This window comes from Oryzias melastigma, linkage group LG11 (genome assembly GCF_002922805.2).
Source record: "Oryzias melastigma strain HK-1 linkage group LG11, ASM292280v2, whole genome shotgun sequence".
Classification (NCBI taxonomy): domain Eukaryota; kingdom Metazoa; phylum Chordata; class Actinopteri; order Beloniformes; family Adrianichthyidae; genus Oryzias; species Oryzias melastigma.
In genome coordinates this window covers 3,364,808-3,389,241 of record NC_050522.1, presented here as the reverse complement: position 1 = coordinate 3,389,241, position 24,434 = coordinate 3,364,808, and the positions used below count along the sequence as shown (strand labels likewise).

The 24,434-nt window shown below is 42.5% G+C and overlaps 1 protein-coding gene across 4 annotated transcripts in view; it reads left to right on the top strand.

Moving 5' to 3' along the window:
* trappc9 (trafficking protein particle complex 9) overlaps nt 1–24,434 on the top strand; it is a 192,281-nt gene that overhangs the window by 55,994 nt on the left and 111,853 nt on the right. For 3 of the 4 annotated variants that reach the window (XM_024257959.1, XM_024257956.1, XM_024257957.1), the window contains 2 exons: nt 7,666–7,818; nt 16,030–16,148. In XM_024257959.1, the coding sequence (XP_024113727.1) occupies nt 7,666–7,818; nt 16,030–16,148 (272 nt within the window). The remainder of the gene's footprint in view (nt 1–7,665; nt 7,819–16,029; nt 16,149–24,434) is intronic. The other variant, XM_024257960.1, reaches the window with a different exon arrangement.

Genomic DNA, 24,434 nt, shown 5'->3' with positions numbered 1-24,434 from the left:
GCTCAATGTCCATTCCCTGGATGTTCACCGGTGGAGGGGTAGCAGAGTGTTGTCTGCAGAAATCCACCACCACCATCTCCTTGGTTTTCCTCGCGTTGATCAGGAGGTGGTTTAGCTGACACCAGTCCACAAAGTTCTGCGTCAGTTCTCTGTACTCCACGTCGTTGTCGTCCCTAATGAGACCAGAAGGAGCTGCAGAAGTTGTCAGAGAACTTCTGCAGCACGCAGCCATCCGTGTTGTGTGTGAAGTCAGGCGTGTAGAGGGTGAAAAGGAAGGGGGAAAGGACAGTCCCCTGAGGGACACTGGTGCTGCTGGTGACCAGGCTCTCACGAACTGGGGACGGTTGGTGAGGTAGTCCTGGATCCATCCTGGCAGCAGATGGTCCACCCCTGTGTCCTCCAGTTTGTCCTTCAGGATCGTCGGCTTGACGGTGTTGAAAGCACTGGAAAAATCAAAGAACATGATTCTCACAGTACTGCCGGTCTTCTCCAGGTTAGAGAGAGCTTGATGTAGCAGGAAGATGAAAGCATCCTCCACTCCAACGTTGGGCCTGTAGGCAAACTGCAGGGGGTCCATGGAGGGGCCCGCTGTGGAGAGGAGGTGTCTCAGGACCAGCCTCTCCAGTGTCTTCATCAGGTGGGATATCAAAGCCACCGGTCTGTAGCTGCTCAGGTCTTTGGGCTGCGGTGTTTTGGGCACAGGTACCACACAAGAGGTCTTCCAGAGCTGTGGTACAACCCCAGCTTGAGGCTCAGGTTGAAGACATGCTCCATAACTCCACACAGTTCGTCTGCGCAGGACTTAAGGAGCCTGGAGCTGATCCCATCAGGCCCAGCAGATTTCCGAGCCTTTGTCTTCCTGGAGCATAAATGAGGAGCATAAGTCTGTCGTCACTCACAAATGAAGTCTGGTGTTGATCACGTCTTTGAGAATGAAGACAACGAGAGGAGATGCTGTAAGATCTTTGTGTTTGGAGTAAAATAAGCTACCACAGAGTGAATCTGAAGAATTACGAGTTATGAAGAAGTTTTAGAAGGTCTGCTGGGTAAATTTTGTGTGGTGAGGAGCTGCGGGAGTTTCCTCAGAGATGATAGTCAGATGAACGCGTATCTGCTTTATTCTCTCTGTTTTTATGTTTTCCTTTTTCTTTCATAGTAGCATATATTTGTTTCGACATCATGATCATTGCAGCGTATTTGGATCTGGTCACAAATCTTATGCTTATTCAGACATGGATTTCAATCATCAGCCAAACTTCTCATTAGGGAATTTTAGTTTTTTCTTCCATGCTAACTGAGGCCTGTGGAGTCTGGGATGCAGAGGTTTAGTTGCTTTTTTTCTCAGAAGTGCACCAACTGGAAAGATCTTCACGTTCTTACTCATGAGTTAAACTGTCCTGCGTTGCTGTTAGTTTTGACACCTCTGAATGACTTTGTTCCATTTTCCTCCTTCTGGAGGAACTGATGAGAATGATATGGGTCAGTTCAAATAAATCTTAAACAAATACACATTTGTATTGGTCTTGGTGTCAGTGTATAATAAAAGCTGGGTTACTTTCAGGGTCAGTGTTATGAAAGTTCTTGGCCTCCCACAGGAACAGATGTATTTTTTCTACAGTTTATTTGTGGATGCTCTCAGTTTACTTTGAGTACACCACCACACATTAAAGGAATTTATGAAAAGATTTGGCATATTAAGCAGAATTCTGTGAACATGAAGCCTCGTTATTTTTGTTTGCTTAATAATGAAAATGGCATAAATGTCTTTTGGATGCTGGTTTGTCCTGACCATGTGAGCAGCCGGCTACTCTGTATGTTCTGGTGAAAGCAGTCAGGCTTTTCTGTCCTTTTGTGCGCTCCTGCAGCATCATTAAAGCACAAAGACAGAACTCCTGTAAGCAATTAAGTGCCACATTTCAGCTGTGAGACCTTTGAAGGCCATTTTAATGTCAGATCAGCTTCTGTCTGGATTATGTCACATTTTTTCAAATTTAATTTGGGTTTCACTTTGTTCCTAAAGGCCATCTGTGCGAGTGTTCAAACTCAACCCTTTTACCCAGAAATGGAACATGCTGGATGCACTCTTGGCACAATAATTATTTGACTATTTAAAAGGATTTTTTTTTTTACAGGTTTTGGGTTTTTTTTTTCTCATTGTTTTTTTTTTTTGTTTGTTAATCTTGTTTCTTTTGCTCATCACAAGATAAAAATGAAATACATATGACAGGCTCGACAAGCTGTTTTTCTCCATCAGAATCTGCTGGAATTACGTTGATCATGTTAACAATTAAAAAATGACAGTAAATCAAAGATCATAAACACTGGAGCTCTGGTATCAAAGGCTTCAAACTGTTTTTTGTAGTTCCTGTGTTTGTCATGGATGGCTTTAGGAATCCTGAAAGAAATCGGGGAAGAGCAGATGTGTTGAACTTTGAAGGTGGACCGAGAACCATGTTAGGGCAGATGTTTCCAGGGCTTCACCATCAGGCGGTGGTGCAGCAGATTCTTCAGCTCAAACCAGAGATTGGATTTGCACTTCCGCTGCCGTTATTTGCAGTGATTCACAAAAGTTTAAAATGCTTTTGGTGTTGAATGCAGAAGCTGCTGCCCGACCCGTTTTGACATTCAAATGCCACAATCTTTCTCTGTGGTAACTCTTCCTGCAGATACTCTGCTGCTTACCACCAGAGCCTGTAGACGACCAAGAGATGACCTTCTCTGGACTCCCATCTCTTAACAGGACCTTCAGACCTGGCTCAAATGTCAGATCCACACAGGAAGAAACCTCATATCTTAAACTCCTTTGAGCGCTGTTCACAAACAGGTTTTTTCAGGTTTTACTTTTTCATTAAAAAAAAAAGAAAAAGATTTTGCTCTTGGTAATTTAGAAATGTTGACTCAGCTTTGGAAAATGAATAAAAATGAATAGCTAACACTGACATTTTTGCCCCCATCACTGTCTTCAGGCTTTCATCCCATTGATCTGCTGAGAACATAAATGTTCTGATTTCGAGTTTTTTTTTACTTTCATTGAAGTGAATGATTTACTTATGCCACCAGTTGTTTGAGAATTTGCCTTCAACTTTAAACATTTGTTAAAGATTATTTTGTATTTCCTTAAAGATCTGAGCATAACCAAACTCTCATTGGTGTTGATATCTGTGCTCTGTGTGAAGAGTTTCACACCTCGGCAGCTCTGAGGGCTGAGAGACGATCAGCGCGGATGAAAGTGAGCGTGAAGGCAGTGCTTGAAGGTTAACTGCACATTCGTGTGCAGTCCTCCATGATGAATTTGCCACTTTAAAGCTGCATCCTTATGTTTTGGTTGAGTGAAGTCAAAAGGGGAGGAGGGATCTGGCAACGACCTAAGCCCAGTGCAGCAGTCCTGATCTCTCTGCTGTGATTCCCATCTGTGCGCTGGAAGCAGCAGCAGGAGCAGGGTCTCCTTGTTTGGATTGGAGATGCATGTATGGAGTGTACCAATGAGGCTCATTTCATCCACATCTGCTCCTGTAATCTCATCAGAGGGTTTGGCTTCTATCTGTTTTGCATAAATGTTTGTGGGTCAACTTTCATGAGCTTTTCAGCTTTACTACCATTGCAGCATTTACAACCACCCTGTAACTTTAACAGCATTTGTGCCACTAAAGCAGTGGTGATCATATGCTGCAGCGGTGCACCTCCAGCAGCTGTCCCTGCACACAGACATCTGTTTCATTTCCTATGGTGTAATCTATTATGAGGGAGTCTCACTCATTTACATCCGCTCTAACAGCAGTTCACACTCGTGACATATTTTTAGACCTCCACAAATGCAGAGGGAGGGGACAAGAGTCTGTGTTTTAGCCTGCGTTTCACCAGAGTTACTTAATAAAAGCTTTATACAAATGATATGCACTAGTTAAGGAATAATACTCATAATGTCATCAACTTTAGTTGGAAATACATTTGATTTTTGCTCTGACCCTGTTCTTCTGATTCTCCTCGAAGTGAGTCTGAAAGAAGAAGACATAAAAGGAAAAACCTGAGATGTCATTTATATTTATTATTTTTAACTTTGCTGAGTTTTTTTTGGTAAATCTTCAGTCAAATCTTCCCTGTGACAGACTGTCCAGGGTGTACCCTGCCTTCACCCGGCAGTAGCCAGGTTAGGCTCTAGCAGCCTCGTGATCCTGTGAGGGATAAAATGGGTTCAGAAAATGGATGGATAGTCAGATCTTTATCTTCATGCAAATTATCTGATGAGGCTTTACAAATCTTCCCTGCAGTGACACCCATGATCCTGAAGAGGGTGAAGATGATGGCTGGATTTGACCCGTCTAAGTGGAGAGGGTTTCCCCAAATCTCTTACATTAGGAACAAAAGCCACCAGTTTTACATGAGATACTGAGTTTTCTAGAGAAAGCCAACTGTAACTGCATCCAAACTGCCTCTGACTTTTCTCTGCAGAGCAGAGGTGATTGTGTCTGACCATTTAACTGGTGTCTGACCTTCCTCCTTCTCCACACTGTTTCTCGATCTCCCTCCAAAACTTCCCAATTGCAAACAAAATGTTCAGTCTTAAAAACAAAACTTTATAAGCAACAAATGAAAATATTAAATGTTTTTTTCAAAATCTTTACTTTCAAAATACATTTTTGTATTTTTGACCCCAAAGTTTTCAGATGCGTTATTTCGCTTTCTCCCTATCTTTCATTTTTATGTTCACAACTTTCAGTTTAATGTGATATTTGTGCCACCAAACTGCTATTCACATACAAGAGGCTTCATGCTGGTTGGTCGAGATTTTATCAAATCGACTGGCCTAGTACCGGACACGGAATTTGGACTTTGTATCGATGCCGTTCGACCAGAATTCTACAGTCTTCAAGCATTCTGGCCTGTTTCTCTTTGAGTAGAACCCAGAAGAAGTAGCAAAGCCTAACTACAACAGGATTCAACAGGATTTATGTAAGTTACTGTTGCAACCTGCGTGTTTAAAAACTCTGCAGCAGAAAAAAACCCGTCTCTGCTCATCTCCATCCAGCCAGACGTTACATTATAAATTAATCAAAATTTTTATAAATGAAAAATAGTTTTTTCCATGTATAAAACATTAAAAAAAGATAAAAAATTTTTTTTTTCATGAATAACTTTGTTTTTTTACTTTTTACAAAAGCAGATATCAGTCGTTTTAATTGTATAGCGCCTCAAGCCTCACTGGTATGAGAAGTGCTTTTTAGAAATAAAGTTGATTTGATTCTAAAAAAATAAAATATTCTTTGCAAAGCTGGATAATCTGTTAAAGCAAGCTGACTCGAAAATAAATCATCATTAAAGTCAAAAATGCTATTTCTTCTGCTTATACATTAAGTTTACTTTACTCAGCCATCATTCTTTTTCTCACTCACTACTGCTGTTAATCTAATCAAAAACATGGTTGTGCAGCAGTCGATAATGTGCTTTATAATCTATTTTATAAGAAACGGATCCTACAGGAAATCAAAGTTTTTACCAATATTTTTCTCCAGAGGATTCATAGATCACGCAGATTGCGCTCTACACAGTTTATAATACTGTTTCAGGAGATCCTCAGTCATACATTCGTAAATCTGACTAAATAAAATGTAATGAATGTTTAAAAATTACAAATCATTTAAAAATGATTAATTTTTTTTTTTCTTCAGCCAAAGAAGATGGAGGGCAAAAGAGCCTCTTGTCTGTTTTTTCCACAAACATTGAGCTAAATTCTTAGTTGTGAACACAAAATCAAAGATAGGGAGAAAGCAAAATTGAACTGAAAAAGTTTGTGTTTAGAACGTTGTTTTTTTGTTTTTGTTTTTTTTTTTAAACTAAACATTTTGTTTTCAATTTAGGGAATTTTGATCTCAAAACTGTGACTTTTGTTCTTAGTGTGGTGGCACAAACATAACTCATAGGCTGCAGCTTCAGTCTACTGCTTCATAAAGAAGATCCATGCTGGTATTAGATCCGGTGCTCAGCAGGTCACGCTCGGGTTTTCAAAAGAAGATCTTTGTTTTCCACAGACAGAGCAGGACTACACCAAACCCTGATCACAACAGAATCAATGATGGCTGTGAAGTGGTTCTTCTCTCAGGTCTCTGCTCTCCAAACTTCCTTGGCATTGTTACGTTGTCAGTGACAGAATAAAGAACTGGTACCAAGTCAGACTCTGGCTCTGAACCAGCACTGAAACCAGTTTGGTAATCAACTGCTAAGAGTGGGCTTGCAAAGAAAGCAGTGGGGACAGCATCTCTGTAGCCTTCTGCATCTCTGGTCTGTGGTAGCTGAATGAATAAAAGATGAGAAGAGACCCAACCGGGAGAAGAAAACATTAGTCATTAGACGGGTTCTCCATTTTTAGGGATGCATATGTTGATGTGTGCAGCAATGACAGCTGGGGGTGAGAAAAGCTGCTTTATTTGTAGATCACAGTTCATACGCAAAGAATGTCGAACTCTTGCAGAAACAAACCAAATGTTGTAGTATTTTGTGTAAATGAGTGTGTATGTAGCAGATGACGTGTTTTCTGCAGCCTGACTATAAGAAATAAGGAAATTAGAAAATCATTGTGTTACCATCTTATAGGCACTTGCATGTTATCTGCACGCTGCTTGAATGCAGCATTTGCATAAAGTCAGTATGGAGCCTAACTAATGTCTAGAGCAGGGGTGTCCAATCCAGGCCTCGAGGGCCGCCTCCTGCTGGTTTTCCAGAAACCCTGTCTTATCTGCTGCTGATTACCTGATCAGACCCGTATGACATAAGTGTGTGTTACTTCCATTAGCTTTACTAATACTTCACGATACACTTGCCACGTCCACAGTAATGGTGCAATCCATTCTCAAGGTGTCCCTGAAGGTGGCTGCATGAGCCTTAAGGGGACTGCACCTGCACCCCCTTTACGATGTGGCCCCTACTCCCTACAACCCAAAAACCTGCAGCCCCCGTATGCGTCAGCGCTGTATGGGTGCAGGTGAATAATGATTTACTGTGTTAGGACAGAAGTGTTCAGCCTCCTGCAGCTGTATAATGTCATGTTAGCAGCCAAAATAATGCCTGAAATATTACAACAGGACCCCCCATCTTTGGTTGTTTAACGTTGAACATTTAAATGGATGACTTTTTTCAGGACTGTTGTTCTGAACTGTTTTCTGGCTGCCTGGCAGGTGTCTCCGTCTCTGTTTTTTTTTTGTTGCTTCAATTTGAAACTGGAAGCTGAGAGTGAATATTTAAACCGGTGTTATTTACTGAATCTGTATTTAATGCTGCCTACGTACACAACCTCTCAGAGGATTTACGAGGTTTTGGATTTGAATCAGGCAGTCATGAGTAAACTGTTGTTCTTGCAGTATCCTTACAATCCACTCCTGTAGTGTCCTTGTGATGAAAAGGTCCTGCCAGCAGCATCCATGCTCACAAGTGGCTCACCTGCGCATGCTTTATTCAGGTGATGTGTCATCCATCTGTGCTGCGGGCTGAAGTGGATGCAGCTGACTCATTTGTCAGGTAGCAGAGGTGGGAGGCAGAACTCAGAGTATCAGAGTAAAGACGTCATTGCAGGTTCCGGCACATGCCCCGCTCCTGGGGAGACTGCACCCAAACAAGCCCCCCCTCCGCCTGAATCTGAGAGACTTCAGGAAGATAACCGTTTCTCTTTTGCAGAAAAAGTCTTCGGGGAGTTTCTGAGCTGGGATCTGGAGGAAGCCGTGTGTCAACTGCCTCTGAAGCCTGGCCAATCGATCACGCTGTCGGTGAGAATCCGAGTCAAGCTGGACTTCTCCGGTCAGGAAAACCTGCTGCAGGACCTCAATGATGGTGAGCGCTCGGAACCTGCTGGACATTCATGCAGTCATACACCATAAAGCCCCATCAGTAACCCCTCCCCTCCTGCTCTTTGGAAGCACAAAATCTTTAACATACTGTAACTTTTCAATTGTTTATGTGATCAACATAATACCAGTAAATTCTGACCCCCCATACATCCGCCAGTTGTTGTTCTCCATTTCTACATAAGCAGAGTGTCTCCTCTTCCTCAGTTCAGGTTCAGCAGGAACAGCTGATGAGCTTCTTCCTCTTTTCCTTCAGTTTCTCCTCTTGCTCAGGTTGTTGTTCTGGTTCTCCTCTTGTTGTGTTTTCCAACTCTGTCATCACCCCTTCCTGTCTGCCCCCCTCCCATTGTTGAACCACTTCACTGCAGACTGCGCTGATAAATATTAATGTCAGATCAATATGAGGCTGCTCCTCCATCACTTCACCTGCTGCCAGCGTGGGTTTGCATGTGCATTCTGATGAACACACACGCCAATTGCTGCCGCCGCTGCTGTGTTTATCTGGGCCGCAGCCCCCCACCCTCATGAGGTCATTTAAGCGATACTGTTTCCCTCTTTTAATTAGCAGAGCAATAATCCACACCCTGAATTAATGAGATAAGAAGCGTTTTCCTCCTAAACAGCAGTTCTGAACGTGGCTATTACAGTGGCATTATGGGATGCAGTTTTTGCGGATGCTATCTTACCTTGTAATACATAAACACAGTCACGTTACTCATGTTGTGCTAATAAACTGATGAACTTATTTGCATAAACTGCAGTCTGGTCTGTGAGTAGAGATTACAAACTTCTGCTGTTTCTGCTAATTAAAGCGATACGTCTGATTGTGTTGTTGTTCTTTTAACAACTTTTCAGTTGGGATGTGAATTTGCCGCATACGTGTGACTTCACACGCCATCAGATTTTAACACTACTATCTAATCAACAGACCAGTTTTCAGCCAAACACAGATTCTTCTGCCATTAAGTTTTGTTTTTGCAAAAATGCTCTTTAATATTTAAATAAAATGTTAAGTTCAAGAATATCTTTTAGGTCATGATTTAAAAAAAAATAAAAAAGCAAGTAGTAATTGTCTTATAAATGTTTAGTATTCAGTTTGTGAGCATTTGAACTTGGGAACTTTTAATGAGAGACCTTTCTGTTTCAGTTTGATCAAAGCTTGCAAGTATTGATTAGACCAATGCCTGCTTTGTAGCTTCATCTATAAATAAACAGATGATATAAATAAACGACTTGTTCTGTTTAAAAAGCTCCAACCAACAAGCTTTGCCAGACAGAGGCAGCAGTAAAACCTGTTACATCTTCTCAACAAAAGAGCCCAAACAACAAAACAATTTCTGTTTCCTGCTTTACAAAAAAGTTAAAGAAGGAATTTCAACAAGTAATCCAACTCAGCGGTTTTATATTTGCTATTGAGAAGTTTGCCACACTCGAGTCTTCCTCCAAGTCCGTAAAGGTCTGATTGTAGACATTTTTATGTATTCTGAGAGGGCAGAATTTACAGTGGAGGTGATTCTGCAGCAGTAATAAACTGCTCCTCCACACACCTGTGCAGAAAGCGCTTGTGTTCCAGCTTTTGTGTGAGGTTTCAGAAATCTGTAGAAGTTCTCTCTGACTGCTTTGGAGGCTGTGATTGTTGTCTTTGTGTACAATGAGTCTCATCTTTTACTCCCTAATAACCAAGAACGTATTCCAGCTAATTTTATAAAAATACTGTAGTCTAACATTTTTAGAATTCTAAAAGTGGAAGACGGAAACTATAACAATGACTTTGAGCATGTTGCTGTATGAGTGTAACCCACCCCGCCCCACCCCTCGTCTGTGTTTGCAGACCTCGTCTTTGCTGCTCCACAGCCTGGGGATAAGAGAGCATGCTCCACAGACGCTCCGATGCTCTGCTAATGCTGATGCTCTACAGATGCTCTTCAGACTCTCAGCAAATACTGTCCCCATACTCTTTTAATGCTGGATAAATACTCTCCAGATGCTTTAAAGTCTCTACTGATGGTCTGCAGACACTCTTTGACTTTTCAGCAGATGCTCTGTTGATGCTGTGCAGACGCTCTGCAGATGCTCTACTGATTCTCTGTAGACATTCTATAGATATGCTGCAGAGCCACTACTGTTGCCCTGCAGACACTGTAGATGTCCTCCAGACGCTCTTAACGCTCTGCAGACACTTTGCAGATGCTCTACTGATACACAGTGCCTGCTCTGCATCAGCCCCATGAGTCTGAAACCACCACAGCTGCTGTGGAGAAGACTTGTCGGGCTTTAACTCTTCTGTACTTGAGGTTAAAAGTTTGACTTGTGTTTGATTTCCGTCTCTTCGTGGGTCCACAGAGATTTTGTGCTCACTTCTTTTATTTTTTAAACTCTCCTACATCATAGTTCACCTGCTGGTTGAAGGAACAGCATATATCATACTTAAGTCTTGATACTGGCTGACACTCTGTCTTCTGTGCTTCAGAGGAGACCAATTAGGATAAACTGGGCTGGCCCCCGGCCTCAATTATCCATCCTCGGACATTTTATCGCTCATTGTGAGTCTGGCTGCAGTTCACCACACTGGAACTCACGATCAGACGTGGCTAATGGGCTTTGACTTACAGCCCGCTTTATTGTGTTGAACCATGTGCGCGTCATAGCTAATGATGGTGTGACTCCCTCATCAGTGCTGAGAGTAAAGACAGCTGTAAGTCTAGCAGCCAGAAGCATGATAGCCAACTAAAACATCAGGATTTTTAACTGTACATTTGAATTCCTGATGTGCAAATAAAGTCTGCTTCTAGTTTAATGTATTTATGAGTATGTTTTTCTATTTATTTGCTAAATCAGGATAGTTATATGCTTGAGCTGTTTACCAACGCAGGATAACTAACTGCTGTTCGTCAGATTTTGTTAAATGTGAAATCAATTATTGCAGCCTCATGGCATTTTCTTCAACAAACTGGTTGTAGCTGAGTTAAATGCTGAGTTTCTCTGGAGGTGTTTCAACAAAGAATATGGTTAATGTTGATTGGAGGGAGCACTCATTCTTCATCTAGTCCTTGTGAACCAGGACAAGCTGAGACTGGATCATCAGTTAGCTCTTTGTTTGTTGGTTTCCCTTCCACTTCTGCGGGTGAAAGTTGACAATTACAGTTTAAAGTTTCAGCATTTCAAGTTGCATTTTTAAGACGGGGTTCTGGCTTAGTTGGTCTGTTTATGGGTTGGGTCAATTTGCTCCAGAGGGTGGCTGGGTGCTCCCTTAGAGATAGGGTGAGATGCTCGGTCACCCGGAGAGAGCTTGGAGTAGAGCCGCTTCTCCTCCGCATCCAGGGGAGCCAGTTGAGGTGGTTCGGGCATCTGATCCGGATGCCTCCTGGACGCCTCCCCGGAAAGGTGTTCTGGGATGTCCCCCTGGGGAGAGGCCCAAGGGAAGACCAGGACAAGCTGGAGAGACTATGTTTCTCGGCTGGCCTGGGAACGCCTCGGGGTCCCCCCAGAGGAGCTGGAGGAAGTGGCCGGGGAGAGGGAAGTCTGGGCATCTTTGCTTAGACTGCTGCCCCCGCGACCCGGTCCAGGATGAAGCGGAAGAAGATGGATGGATGGATGGTCCATAGGATCTTTGTGTCCTTTCAAAATAAAATCTTTTAAATATGGTTATTGGTAAAGAATCTTGGATGACCCAAAGAAAGCCATGATGGGCAAACTTAAAATACTTTAAAAGCCGAAGAGTTCAGGAGAGCTGCAGGCACATGTCTGTTACAAGTAGTGTCAGTTACAAGTACCTTGGAATCCCACAGGCAGATGGCATCCTGGAACAGGCAACAAGGAAAACTGCAACAGCCAAATACCTCCAACGAGTAAGGCAAGTCCTGAGAATCTGGCTCAATGGCAAGAACAAGACCCGGGCAATAAACCGTTACGCACTGCCAGTCATCAGATATCCTGCAGGAATAATAAGATGGTCAAAAGAAGAGATACAGACCACAGATGTTAAGACTTGAAAGCTCCAGACCATACATGGAGGGTTCCATCCCAAATCCAGCACCCTGAGACTGCATACTAACCGCAAGGAAGGAGGCTGAGGACTAGTGAACGTGGAAGCCACTATCCAGGATGAAACATCCATGATGCATGAATAAGTCAAGCTCAAGGCTCCAACTGACAGCGTGCTTAGTGAACCTCCAAACTGGAGGAGTGGCTAAAGCAGATCCCTGGATACATCTCAGATATCTCAGTCCAGAAAAGTGCAGTACTAGGAACAGCTAAGATACTGTGAAGGACCCTCAAGCTTCCAGGCCTCTGGTAGAGGACCCGAGCTTGGAGGAGAAACCACCCGCGGAGGGTGAGAGGGGCATTTTAAATATATATTGTAATTTTTAACACATTAACAATACAAAACTCAACAATTGGCCCATGAATACAAAGATGAAGTATGTGAGTAGAAGTCATGTTCCAACCATACAGCAAAAATAAGAAAAGTCAGGAAAAATACAATGAGTTTGAAGCAGGACATTGGTATTAAAACATACAGGCTCTTCTCATAATTGTGGCAATATCCAGTCCAATATATATATATATATTTTTTTTTCAAAAAAAGGTCCCCAAGTCTTTGCAAAACACTCTTCTTTATATTAGAGTGAGAGTTTAGAGGAAGACATTTTCTTTTCTCCCACAGAAAGTAAGCATTTTGTAAAGTTGTCTATTATAGTTACCATGAATTACAGGAAACCCAATAGTAAAAACAGGATTATTGTATAAGTCCACTGACAAAATTGCATACATTTTTTGACCAATCTCAAAATCTCTGTGCTAGAAAGGGGCCAAAAGCAGTGAGTAAGAGTTTTAATCTCAGTCTTACACACAATGGGTTTAATCGGGTTTGAATTATATTTTTTTGCTTCTGTAGTTTCGACTTTCTTTTCTGTTTTATTGTTGCAGTAAACTTTGCTTTTTCACAAATCAACAGTTTGGTTCCAATCCAACATTTCCAGAAGACAGAAAACATCTAACTCCAAAGATTTTAATAATTAATACTCTTGGTTTTTGTCTGATAATGAAAAATGAGACGCTTTAGTGTAGCTGTGCATGTGTCTGTTGGTAATTTTCATCTGGTCATCAGAGGGTTTCTTTAAACTGATGTGTGAGCGCTCGGTGTTTTAAGGATGTTTTCCTGAAGCCGGAGCTTCTGTAGAGACGGACAGTTTCCCCTTTCTGGAGGGGGATTGTGCTGACGTCAGTGGGTGATCCGTCTGATGTCAGAGCTTCAGCTGCAGGCGTCACTTCTCAACATTGTTTGACTGGTTAAAGCAGCAGCCCCTGTGGGAGGGGGCAAGCACAGCTGCTGACGATACATCTGCCCCTCTCAAGGTCACGGTGGGAAACTTTGTTCTTCAGGCGCTGATGAAAACATAGGAACTGTGACATCTCTGGCTTGGGGTAACTAAAAAGAAAAACTGCATTTTCTTCAAAGACTTAGTGGTTCCTGTGTTTTTAGACAAATATTCTATATGTTCAAATATTGTTTAGTGTTAGGTTTGCTGAAGTAGTTATGGTCAAGAGCAGTTTACTATCATTGAAACTAGCTGTTTTGTGTGTGTGTGTTTTTTTTTATCTGCTCAGATTGCAGTGAATGCAGCTGACTCTTTCTTTGATTATATATTGAAGGAAAATGCATTTTAATTTTCAGTATATTTTTGGACGGCCTGTTTAGTATCAGAAGAGGAATTTGAAAATAAAATCTAAAACCTGTCGAGTAAAATTGTCTCATTTTTGGCCAAATTTAATTTTCACAGTAATTTTGAATCAACGATTTAGTGGGTAACATTGCACTGATATATTCACTGACTTCTTTCAGACTTTTTCTATTGAGGGATTTATTTTCTTATTTCATAATTTTTCAGGTATTAATTATTATCCTTTTTTTGGCCCAAGGAAAAATTAGATTACAGTAACGCTAGTTTCACTCCGCATGCAGAAGCACATCAAAGCAGAGTATGCGTATCATCCAGAGCAGGTGTTCATTATGGATGAAACTGGAAAATTCTGGATAGAGATGCTCCTCTTACACTTATTTGATGGAGGAGGAAGCACACACTATTTTAAGGCACGGAGAGACAGAGTGACAGTCCTCAGGAAAATATTTCAGTCTATTGTTTCGGATTCTACAAAACTCTTTATGTTGAGCAATACTCCAACGTTCTTTAATAAATGTTTGCAAAGCATGATCAGAAGTGTTTTTGATGAGTGTGGATCGGTAACAGACATTCTTTAGCCGCGAGGGGATGTGGGGTGAGACGGAGACTGGGGGTTCTCCGTATTTGTGCATTTGCCGTATTCGCAGAGGTCTCTGGTCCCCAACCCCCACGAATTTTGGGAGAATACTGTATTGTCATCTTTACAGTCTGTTTAGATGCAAAAATATGATTGCATTTGTCAATCGCGGTATTTTATTGTGAAAAATTGGTTATATTTTGAAAATGGACCAAATTTTTACCGTATGTCTTGGCGTAACTTTGTGCCAGGATTGATGCGGATCGCTCGCGGCTCGCTGAAAAATAGACCAGACGCTGAAATGATCGGTGCACTGTGTAAGCCGGCCATAGGTTAACAAGGGCGCCGAATGGAAACGGCCTTCGCTCTGCGACGCTTCCGCGTGTAGTAGGAACCCGCCGTTACAAATCCCTCTACCTCTGTGAACGTCCTCCTTGTAAATCATTTTGTTTGAAATCATGTTTAATAAAACATTTTGGCTAAAAAAAATTTTCTCAACCGTGTGGATGTTTTTGGAAAGTGCATGACACTGTTTTTTTATTTCCCTCTTGTCAAGTGTTTGTTTAAACGTTGAAAGCATCTGATGGATGTTCATCATGTTCATATTTCTTGATCCTTTTTAGAATCACTCTTCTTTTGTAACAGGCCTGCACGGTGGCGCAGTGGTTAGCGCTCTTGCCTCACAGCGTGAAGGCCCCGAATCAAATCCCGGCTGGGGAATGCATGGAACCCCGGCTTCCTCCCACCGTCCAAAAACATGCTTCATAGGTTCATTGGTGACTCTAAATTGCCCCTAGGTGTGAATGTGAGAGTGAATGTGTGTGTGATTGAGGCCCTGAGACAGACTGGCGACCTGTCCAGGGTGAACCCCGCCTTCACCCATCAGTAGACGGGATAGGCTCCAGCACCCCGCGACCCCGAAAGGGAAGAAGCGGTCAAGAAAATGCATGAATCTTCTTTTGTAACCAAGCTCTTGGTTAGAGAGTATCTGACACCTTTACACAAAGTTCTTCAAGTAAAAACTCATTGCAGTGATCTGTTCAAAAGTGTAGGAGGAAAGGCATTTTTTACATTTCCAATCTGCCTCCTAACTATCTGCACAATCTCTTGCTTTCCCTCTCAGCCTGTCAGTCTTGTGCTGATGTTGATTAATCCAACACTGAGACTATAATAAAGAAAATGAAATCCTAACATGTGAAGTAGATGTAAAGATCTTCTGCAAACTATTTGACTACACAGTCATCTCACATGTAATTTTTATGCTTTGTAATTATAGACGCATATTACAGAATACAATTAAAAACTGAACTTAAGCAATCACAACTTTTTTTGTTCAGTCGCAAGAAAAAGTTTTACTTTATTTATAAAAATGTGTGTTTTTGTCAGGTAGAAATTAGTATTTCAGAAAATGCCAAATACTTCAACTTTATGTCAATACTTGATCACAAAAAGCCTGTTTGTTAGAAGGTGGATTTAAAGGTGACTTTTTTTAGATTGAAAAAAGTTCATGTTTAAAATTTAAACTTTCTCCTTCAACTTGGTGAGTTTTTCTTCCAGGCTTGAAGTTACTGACGGTGATTAAATACAAGTACAGGTGCTATTTTATTGTTGTCTTGGGATTATCTGACATTATTTAGTTTGACATGTTTCTGAAGTTAGACATTGGAAAAAATATGAACAAATTGTTCAATTTTGATCCAAGTCTGGAATGATTTCCAAAGTATCATCTTCCGAGAACATGCTCCTTCTGAGAAAATGGTTGCTTTCCAAACAGGAGATGGATGAAGCAAAGCCACTGCATTAAAATTAATTAAAACAATTCATCACTGCAGAATTTGTGAATCATCGCCGGCTGCTGACAAATCTGAGCTGTGATCAGACCCCTCATCTGTTTTCCTCTGTTTTGAAATCCGCCTGCCTGCTTGCTTTCTTTCAGATGGCATCAGTGTGACGGGCTGGCCCATTTCCAGCCCGCTCCGACAAGTCCTCAAACCCAGGCCCGAGTCCAAACCTCTGGGCAGCGAGTCAGGCAAGGCAGAGTACAGCCACGTCAAGGTGAGTGGGCTTCTTCTGCACAGTATGAGCTGTTTAATCAACTGTTTAATACCTTAAGAAAAGCATGTTAGGATTTCAGCTGATTCATAAAGTGCTCACCTACAGAAAGGACAGATTTGTATGGACGGTGTCTAAACCTTTGCTGAGAATGTTCTCTGTTCTCAGCCAAGCAAAGACACAGGAGGAGGAATGATACATGTTGGCACTATAGATGGGAGTGCTGGGCTTTTGGGGGACTTTAATGATGTCTGAAGGTGCTCATCAGTCAAAGAACCTGCAGCAGGGATGGATGCAAACCTCTGAAAGCCAGAGAGACCCTTTGGGAAGAAAAATTTAACCACAAAACAATTCTAAGGCTTTTATTTTGTTAAATCCTTGTATCAAGAAAAAAAAATCCTTTTATCAGATCGACTGTTTCTGCTGAACAACATCTTCTTTTTGGTCCATGATGAGTAACAAACACACACATTCTAACACACACACAGCTCATATTCTTACACAGCCCCTTGCAGGTATGCATGTCGAACCACATCAGTTTGTCTACAGCGTTTCCCTGTAGGATCTGATCTTAAATCCTTTTCTCGCTTCCCTTCTACTAAAACACATTTCCCTTTGGACGGATTCCGTAGCTTGTTAAATATTCTACACTTTTATTGTAAATCAGCTAAAGAATGAAATGTCTTTAACGATCTTATAGGGATTTGAATGTGTTGTTGGCTTATTAGAGGTAGTTTGATGGACAGTTCAGAGCTCTAGTGCTGCAGCTTTGGTGAAAACGGATTCAAAGAACATTTTCCTGCCCAAAACAGTCTTACTGAAACAAGCTCCCTTTGTTTCTCATGTGTGTAGACGCCGGATGATTCATGTTATTGTGTGCTCAACAAAAGCCAGGGCATCTGCACTTCATTTCATGTAGTCATTGTTGTTTCTGAAAATGCAGCTTTGGGCTTTACCATAGATATAACTAAAGGTTCTGAGTCCAAAGAAGAGGGCTTCACCAGAGAGGAAGTTGATGGACACAAGTGCAGAAAAGCAATCTGTTTGTAAATATGAGCTGAAATACCTAAAAATATCCTGTGAGAAAAGAAGTTTGTTTCACCTGAGTAATAAATGTTTAGACTGCAGAGCAAACTGCTAATAAAACTCTATTGTAGGGATGAAATTACCACGTTAGACTATAATTTAAGTTGATGAAGAAGAGAGTCCTGGACATCCAGATTGAACAGGGGAGCTTTTATACATGCAGGTTCCTTTTCTGGACACCTGTCATGGCTTTAGTCTATCATCTTTTCTTTAAGGCCTTGCTTATGAAAGAGAAAATAGACTCACCCCAATTTGTTCGTAATTCTTGATTTGTAACTCATGCCATATCTTTTGTGCATAAGAACAAAAATTATGGGATTCAGAAAAGTACAAAAAATAATTTACACATGGATAAATTAAAATTATAATAGCTTGAGACTAACAATACTCACACATCTTTAAAATGTATGCATGAGTTTGTTCTTACGCACACACAAAACCACATTTCTGCACAAATCTGATGTGGTACTGTTTTCTCGTCTTCAAGATTCATGTGTAAGTGATGCATTTAAATACTGCTAGCATGCTGGGTCATCAGAGTTTTCTTTTTGAGCTGCTTTGAAATAAGATTGTAAATATTATCTGGTGAAACTTGGCATTTTCTTACTTACTTAAACAAATATCCTTGATAACTAATACAAAAAAAGTCTAAAAATAAAAATATCTCCCAGAACTAATGGCTTCCTCTTTGCAGCCCCTCTCCTGACAGCACCTCCGACATGGGGCTCTTTCCTAAGTTCCGGTCACAGTAACTGGGATAGCAGGCAGCACCGGACCCTTTCAAACACCCGCATATAGTAGCAGGCCGATGGGCCGATCAACTCTCTCTGTCCTATGGGTGTTTAGAAGGACCTCATGGGCACATTTGCAGACCAGGTCTGGTCTGGTCTGGTCTGGTCTGGTCACTCCTCGGAGCTTCTCTGCGGCAAATACGGCAACAAAACTCAGCAATAGCCGCATGAGGTCCTTCAAACACCCACACGGTGGAGACGGTCGATCAGCCTCTCAGCCTGCTCCGATCTGCGGCTGTTTAGAAGCTCCGCTTCTCAACTCACAGAGCTGACTCTTCCACTGTCAGGTAAAGGTCTGATCAACTCAGCGCTGCCTCATGGCGGGAACCCCCCCCTACCCTTATACAGCGGGAGAAGACACGTGAGGTACTTCTCCACACCCAGGAAGAAGAACGGGCTACTCTGTCCGCTCTCTGGGTGTCGAGGAGGACCTCACGCCACCAGCTCACGGAAAAGTTCCGCGTGAAGAAATGGTATGTTTTAAAAACACATATTAAGATTTTCATTCATTCATCTTCTTGTCCGCTTTTTCCCTTTCGGGGTCGCGGAGGTGCCGAAGCCTAACCTGACTACTGATGGGCGAAGGCGGGGTTCACCCTGGACAGGTCTCCAGTCTGTCTCAGGGCCTCAATCACACACACATCCACTCTCAGATTCACACCTAGGGGTAATTTAGAGTCACCAATGAACCTATGAAGCATGTTTTTGGACGGTGGGAGGAAGCCGGAGTCCCCGGTGAAAACCCACGCATGCACGGGGAGAACATGCAAACTCCACACAGAAAGGTCCCCAGTTGATGTTCTTCAGATCCCCCAGCTGGGATTTGAAGTGGGGCCTCTTGCTGTGAGGCAAGAGCGCTAACCACTGCGCCACCGTGCAGCCTATTAAGATTTTTTATTCTTAATTATCGAACATATCTTGTTAAAAAAGTGGGAAAATGTCAAGTTTCACCAAATATTATTCACAATCTAAATTAAAAACAGCTGATAAGAAAATTCTGATGACCCAGCCTTCTAGCAGCATTTAAACACATCACTTTCACCAGAATCTTGTGAACACATGAAAAGAGTCTCACATCAGATTTGTGCGTAACTGTGATTTTGTGTGTGCATAACAAGCGATTCATGCATACATTTTAAAGACTATTGAGTATAGTTAGTTTCAAGCTATTGTGATTTTTTTTTCTGGGTGTAAATCATTGACTGTATATAAAATAACTGGACTGAGCAAGCCCACCTACTTCCGTGTTCCATATAGGAAGTACCACTGGGTTGCAAAAAGGCCAAAGTCCCATTGACTTACATTGAGAAACAGACAGTTATTTCTCAGTCATTTTATATGTCAGAATAATCATTCTTCCTCTGCTGCTTTCTGATTAACTTCTTTTTTCTAATTCTAATTTTTTTTAAAGATTTTTTTCCATTATCACAAGTTATTAGAGTTATAAATTGACCAATCAGATGGCTCAATAAGCGTTTGTGGGTCTGACGTCGAACGTCTGGGGGGTTTGATTGACAGATGACGGGTAGCCAATGGGAGCAGACTTCATCAATGGGTCCGTGAAGACCTTTTAACACCTACTTTACAATTCAACAATGTACCAATCATTGTCCTACTGTTGTTTTCCTCAATGGAATGTACCGATGCAGCAGTTTAAAACAACAAGAGGAGCATGCTGTCGACATTTTTAGATGAGGATTTACTCTGTAGAAATAGATTTCACTCTGAGGTTATGTGCTTTGGACTTTTTGTTGGTTTACCGTTCGTTTTTCTTTTTTTCACTGTTTTAATTGTAGTTTGGGCTGCACGGTGGCGCAGTGGTTAGCGCTCTTGCCTCACAGCGAGAAGGCCCCGGTTCAAATCCCGGCTGGGACCTTTCTGTGTGGAGTTTGCATGTTCTCCCTGTTCATGCGTGGGTTTTCACCGGGGACTCCGGCTTCCTCCCACCGTCCAAAAACATGCTTCATAGGTTCATTGGTGACTCTAAATTGCCCCTAGGTGTGTCTGTGAGAGTGAATGTGTGTGATTGAGGCCCTGCGACAGACTGGCGACCTGTCCAGGGTGAACCCCGCCTTCGCCCATCAGTAGCAGGGATAGGTTCCGGCACCCCGCGACCCCGAAAGGGAAGAAACGGTCAAGAAGATGGATGAATGAATGAATAATTGTAGTTTATAAATAAGTTGTGTATCATACGGAATGGTACAGCTCCTCCATAAAACCACCAACCAAAGTTTCATCTTCGCCGCACTTTTCCAGCTTCAGCCTGAATTAGACGCAGCCGTCTGAGGAGCGCGAGACAAACTTGAAAGGACCTGGTCGTATTTTTAAACAGATAAAAAGATCCAGCAGTTCACTTGTTGGGATGGTTGTTTATTTTAAATACCCCTGAACGCACTTCTCACGTGCATCTGATCAGACTGTAACCTGGCCGCGCATGTGAAGAGACAAGCTGCAGCTGCTGGGACGCGAGGGGGGGGGGCGCCGCTCTACACTTTTTATCTCGACAAAAAGGAATAAATGTAAGTAAATCCAAAAGAACCGCTGACGGAATCAAATGTTGGAATGGTTCTCCCTCAAAGACTTCAACAATGACTTGTACAATTCTCCGGCGTGATTAAAGTAGAATCTGTTTACATCCTGCGGTCTCGTAGTAGAGGCGTGGAAAGAGGCGGACATTCACAATAAACTCACTCCAGATTGGTGACCGTACTTCCTGTAGATTCATGACTCAGCTAAGACTCACAGAGACTCAGACCAATCACTGGAGATGGGTTGCAGACGTTTCAAAATGGCGATAGCCGCTTCAGGAAGTGACGGTGAAAGCGGTGGCCTACTTTGGTGAGGAGCGGAAGTAATACATTTCCAATGGGGGACCTCATAGCTCGATAAGTCCATTATTTTTACAGTCAATGGTGTAAATTGTATTTTTAATGTTTTTTTTATTTCATAATTATAATAATTATGCACACATTTATTGTATGAGTTACAAATCAAGAATTACAGTGGCACAAATCAGGGTGATTCTATTTTCTCTTCATACTCACTCCTCATGGAGCAGCTACACACATTAGACATCCTCCTCTTGGAGTTGAGTCATAAATTCCTGTCTTCAACCCTTCCTGAATCTACATGCAACACCAACATGGAGAGGAAATTGGTTTATGAAGACCATTAGGAGTAGAGAACACACTTTACAGACGAGTGGATCTGTAGACTTTTGCTATCAAACAAACAGTTTATGGTTTGGACAACATTCCGGACCTCCTTGTCGCTCTAGAGTTCACATTGATAACAGGAAGAGGCCTTCATGAACAAAACAGACTGGCTGGCATCAAAGTTTAGGACAAGTCGTGTCTGTCTGTGGATAGGAAAGTGAAAAGCAATTCTCATGTTTGACACAGTCCTGTTGTCAGAGCATCAAACCCATTTACCTGAAAAAACAGTAATTCATATTTGAATCATGTCCGAATTTCCCAGCAGCCCTTCAACAAGCTCTGCTTCTTCCCACTAGAGCGCCTTGTGTTTCCTCTGATTTGAGCTTCTGCACGTCTGTGTGTGTCTGATTGAAGATCCTCTGTGTGTGTGTGCGGGATCAGATGGGAGGGAGCTTGAACGGGCTGATCAGAGCCGGCTTGGCCTGAGGGCTGGAGGGACAGATGCACAGCAAATTGAGATCCTTCAAGCCAAACATGTCAGCCGTCCAGCTCAGCCTCCTGGATTGCGCTGGGCATTTGTCTGCACATTTAAGCCACTTATATTTAGTATTTTGAGTTTAAACTGTGTTTCAGTCACGTGCTCCTGACTGGCATATGTACGTCCAGAGTAAGTTCAGCCAGTGAAGACTGATCTGCCATCAGTGCAGGAGGAATGTAGGAGTTTATCTCTCTGACCTTTCAGTGCTTGGCTCAAGTGCCTCCTTTTAATCTTTCCACAAACATCTTGGAAGATGCGGATGGTGTCGGGACGGGATGGATGTTCACAGGTGACTCATCTCCCTGGAGATTTGGGTCCCGTCCACATTTCTGTCCATGGAACCTTCAGTGACTCTTGTCACCATATCAGCGCAGCTTTGAGTTCCATCTGCCATATCATCACCTCCTGAGGCTATCATGTTCATCTATGGCTGTTTGCACACCGTGGTCGACATCCAAAACTTTTTCTGTAATTGTCTTCAAGCAGCAACAGATAACCACAGTGTTTGCTTTCCCGTCTCCATCTGCCGAGGAGATATGAGAGGAGGCATCAGAGGAAATGGGGATAAAGCACAAACTGCGTGGAACAGGCTGGTTCTCCATCCAGCTCATGAATTTAGACCCACTGTGGACCCCTCTACAGGAGCATTTCACCAAAGCCACGATACTGAGCAGGACTCTTAGACACACCTTGTGATTATCTTCAAAACAGCAAATGCCCAGGGTGCTGTGAAGATGCCTCCAGTGCAATTTCACTTCCTCTTCATAATCCCCCTCGCTAACAGGGCTGAGATCACTGTCAGAATGTAGAGGTTCCTCAGAGGCTAACGCTCTCAGAGAGATCAGATTTTATTGGCATCCTCTGCCAGAAGCAAGTGCATAATTTCCTGTAATATTTTCTCCTCCATACCCAGCCAAAAACGCAGATGAAAGTGTCTCGTTTCAGGTTGTATTTGTATCTTCTGACTGCAGTGTAATCTGCTCTAGTGCTCTGACGGGAGCTGACAATGTGCTACACTTTGCTACGTGTCTTTGAGAGGGAAACACATTTTAACAAGAAGATTCTAAGCATCTGATCTTCTACTGTGGGTCACAAGGACCAGGAAGTAAGAGGATCATTTTGTGCATATAACATGTAACATGTGTAACATGTAAATTATTCCCTGAAAAATACATGAAGATTATTTAAAATAAAATCCAGTCTCTTGAACACAAATTGTAATAATGGCAGTTTTCAGAGTCATGTCTTTCTAAGTAAGAAAACTTCAAAACAGCCGAAAAGTTTCCTGCCCATTGTCAAGCACAGCGGTGGTGGGTGATGATTTGTTCTTCCTCTGTACCCTGCAGTCAGCATGAGACTTTCCTGCATACTCTGTGGCTTGCATCTGACAGCTAAAGGTGGGAAGTCCAGACCTGAAGTCAGCTGAGATCCTGAGACAGGACCCGAAGAACCAAGCAAACGTCCTCTCCGGCCGCATGAGGCGCACAGAAAGTGCGCACAGGAAGTGCATTGTTCATCTACAAAAAACTTCAACTGATAAAAACCGTGTTAAATGCTGCTGTATCCTTCTGCGTAAAAGACTGAACATGCATTGAATGAGAGGGAAGGACTTGGAAGTGATTTTTAAGAGGATTGTGAGCAGCAATAAAATGAAGATGCTGCTCATAGACATTGACCCAGCTGGAAGGAAAACAACTGTTGAAGTGTTTAATGCAAACGTGCTGGTAAAGAAGCAGCTTTTACCTTACATTCCTGTGGGAAGGGCGTGTCATCACGAGCACGGTGAACAGCAGAGGGCCTTTCTGGGAGCTCAGCCTCCTCCAATGATCAAATGCAGTAGAGACAGTCATAGTCGGCTGCCTGCCAGCATGCTATTTTTAGCCTCAGCCCTGCTGGTGGCGGTTCAGCTCTCTTCACGGGTACAGACCCCGGCTCGTGGTGCAGATATTTATAACTGCCACAGCTGTCTGCACAGGCGTGAAACTCCAGCTCAGAAGCTAAATGATTTCCTTTTTCTATTGGCTCAGAATTTGAGTTCTCCGTTCTCTGTTCTGCCCTCTTCGTCCCCTAAGACAAGTCCAAGTCGATATTGATTTTTAAAGGAGGCTCTTAAAGCATTCAGCGGCGGATACAGCTCCTGCAGAGGAAGGGCAGCATTTGAAAGTGGTATGTCCTGCTTTCAGACCACGCTGAGAGTGATTACACAGATTCTTTTGGAAAGTTGTGTATTCCTGCATCACCAGATAGAGCCACACAGACATTTGATTGGTTAAGTGCTGGACTGGCACGTAGGAAATCAGGGTCTGATTCCCAGGATGTGCAATGAGCGTCATCCAGTATAGGTCCTTGGGTAAGACCCTTTGCACTGCTGCCTTATCACACGTGGGCTCAAGTCTGGGTGTCCCTGTTCCGGTTCCCAGCCCAGATAAAATATGTATCAGGAAGGGCTTCCGGTAAAACTCTTTGCCTAACCACCTGAGCGAAGCAGTGAAGGCGACTTTGCTGTGGTGATCCTGAAGGGATATGCTGAAGGTGAACTACATGATTTTCAATTCAGTTTTTTTACATAGCCCAATGTCACAAAACAGTTGTCTCATTGGGCTTCATACTGGTAGATGTATAAAAGCAGAAAGTCAGTCATAACATATAAACAATAGCTGGATGCTAGACTGAACATACTGAGCAAAACTGGTTATCCCTGTTTTTAGACCCTCTTCTC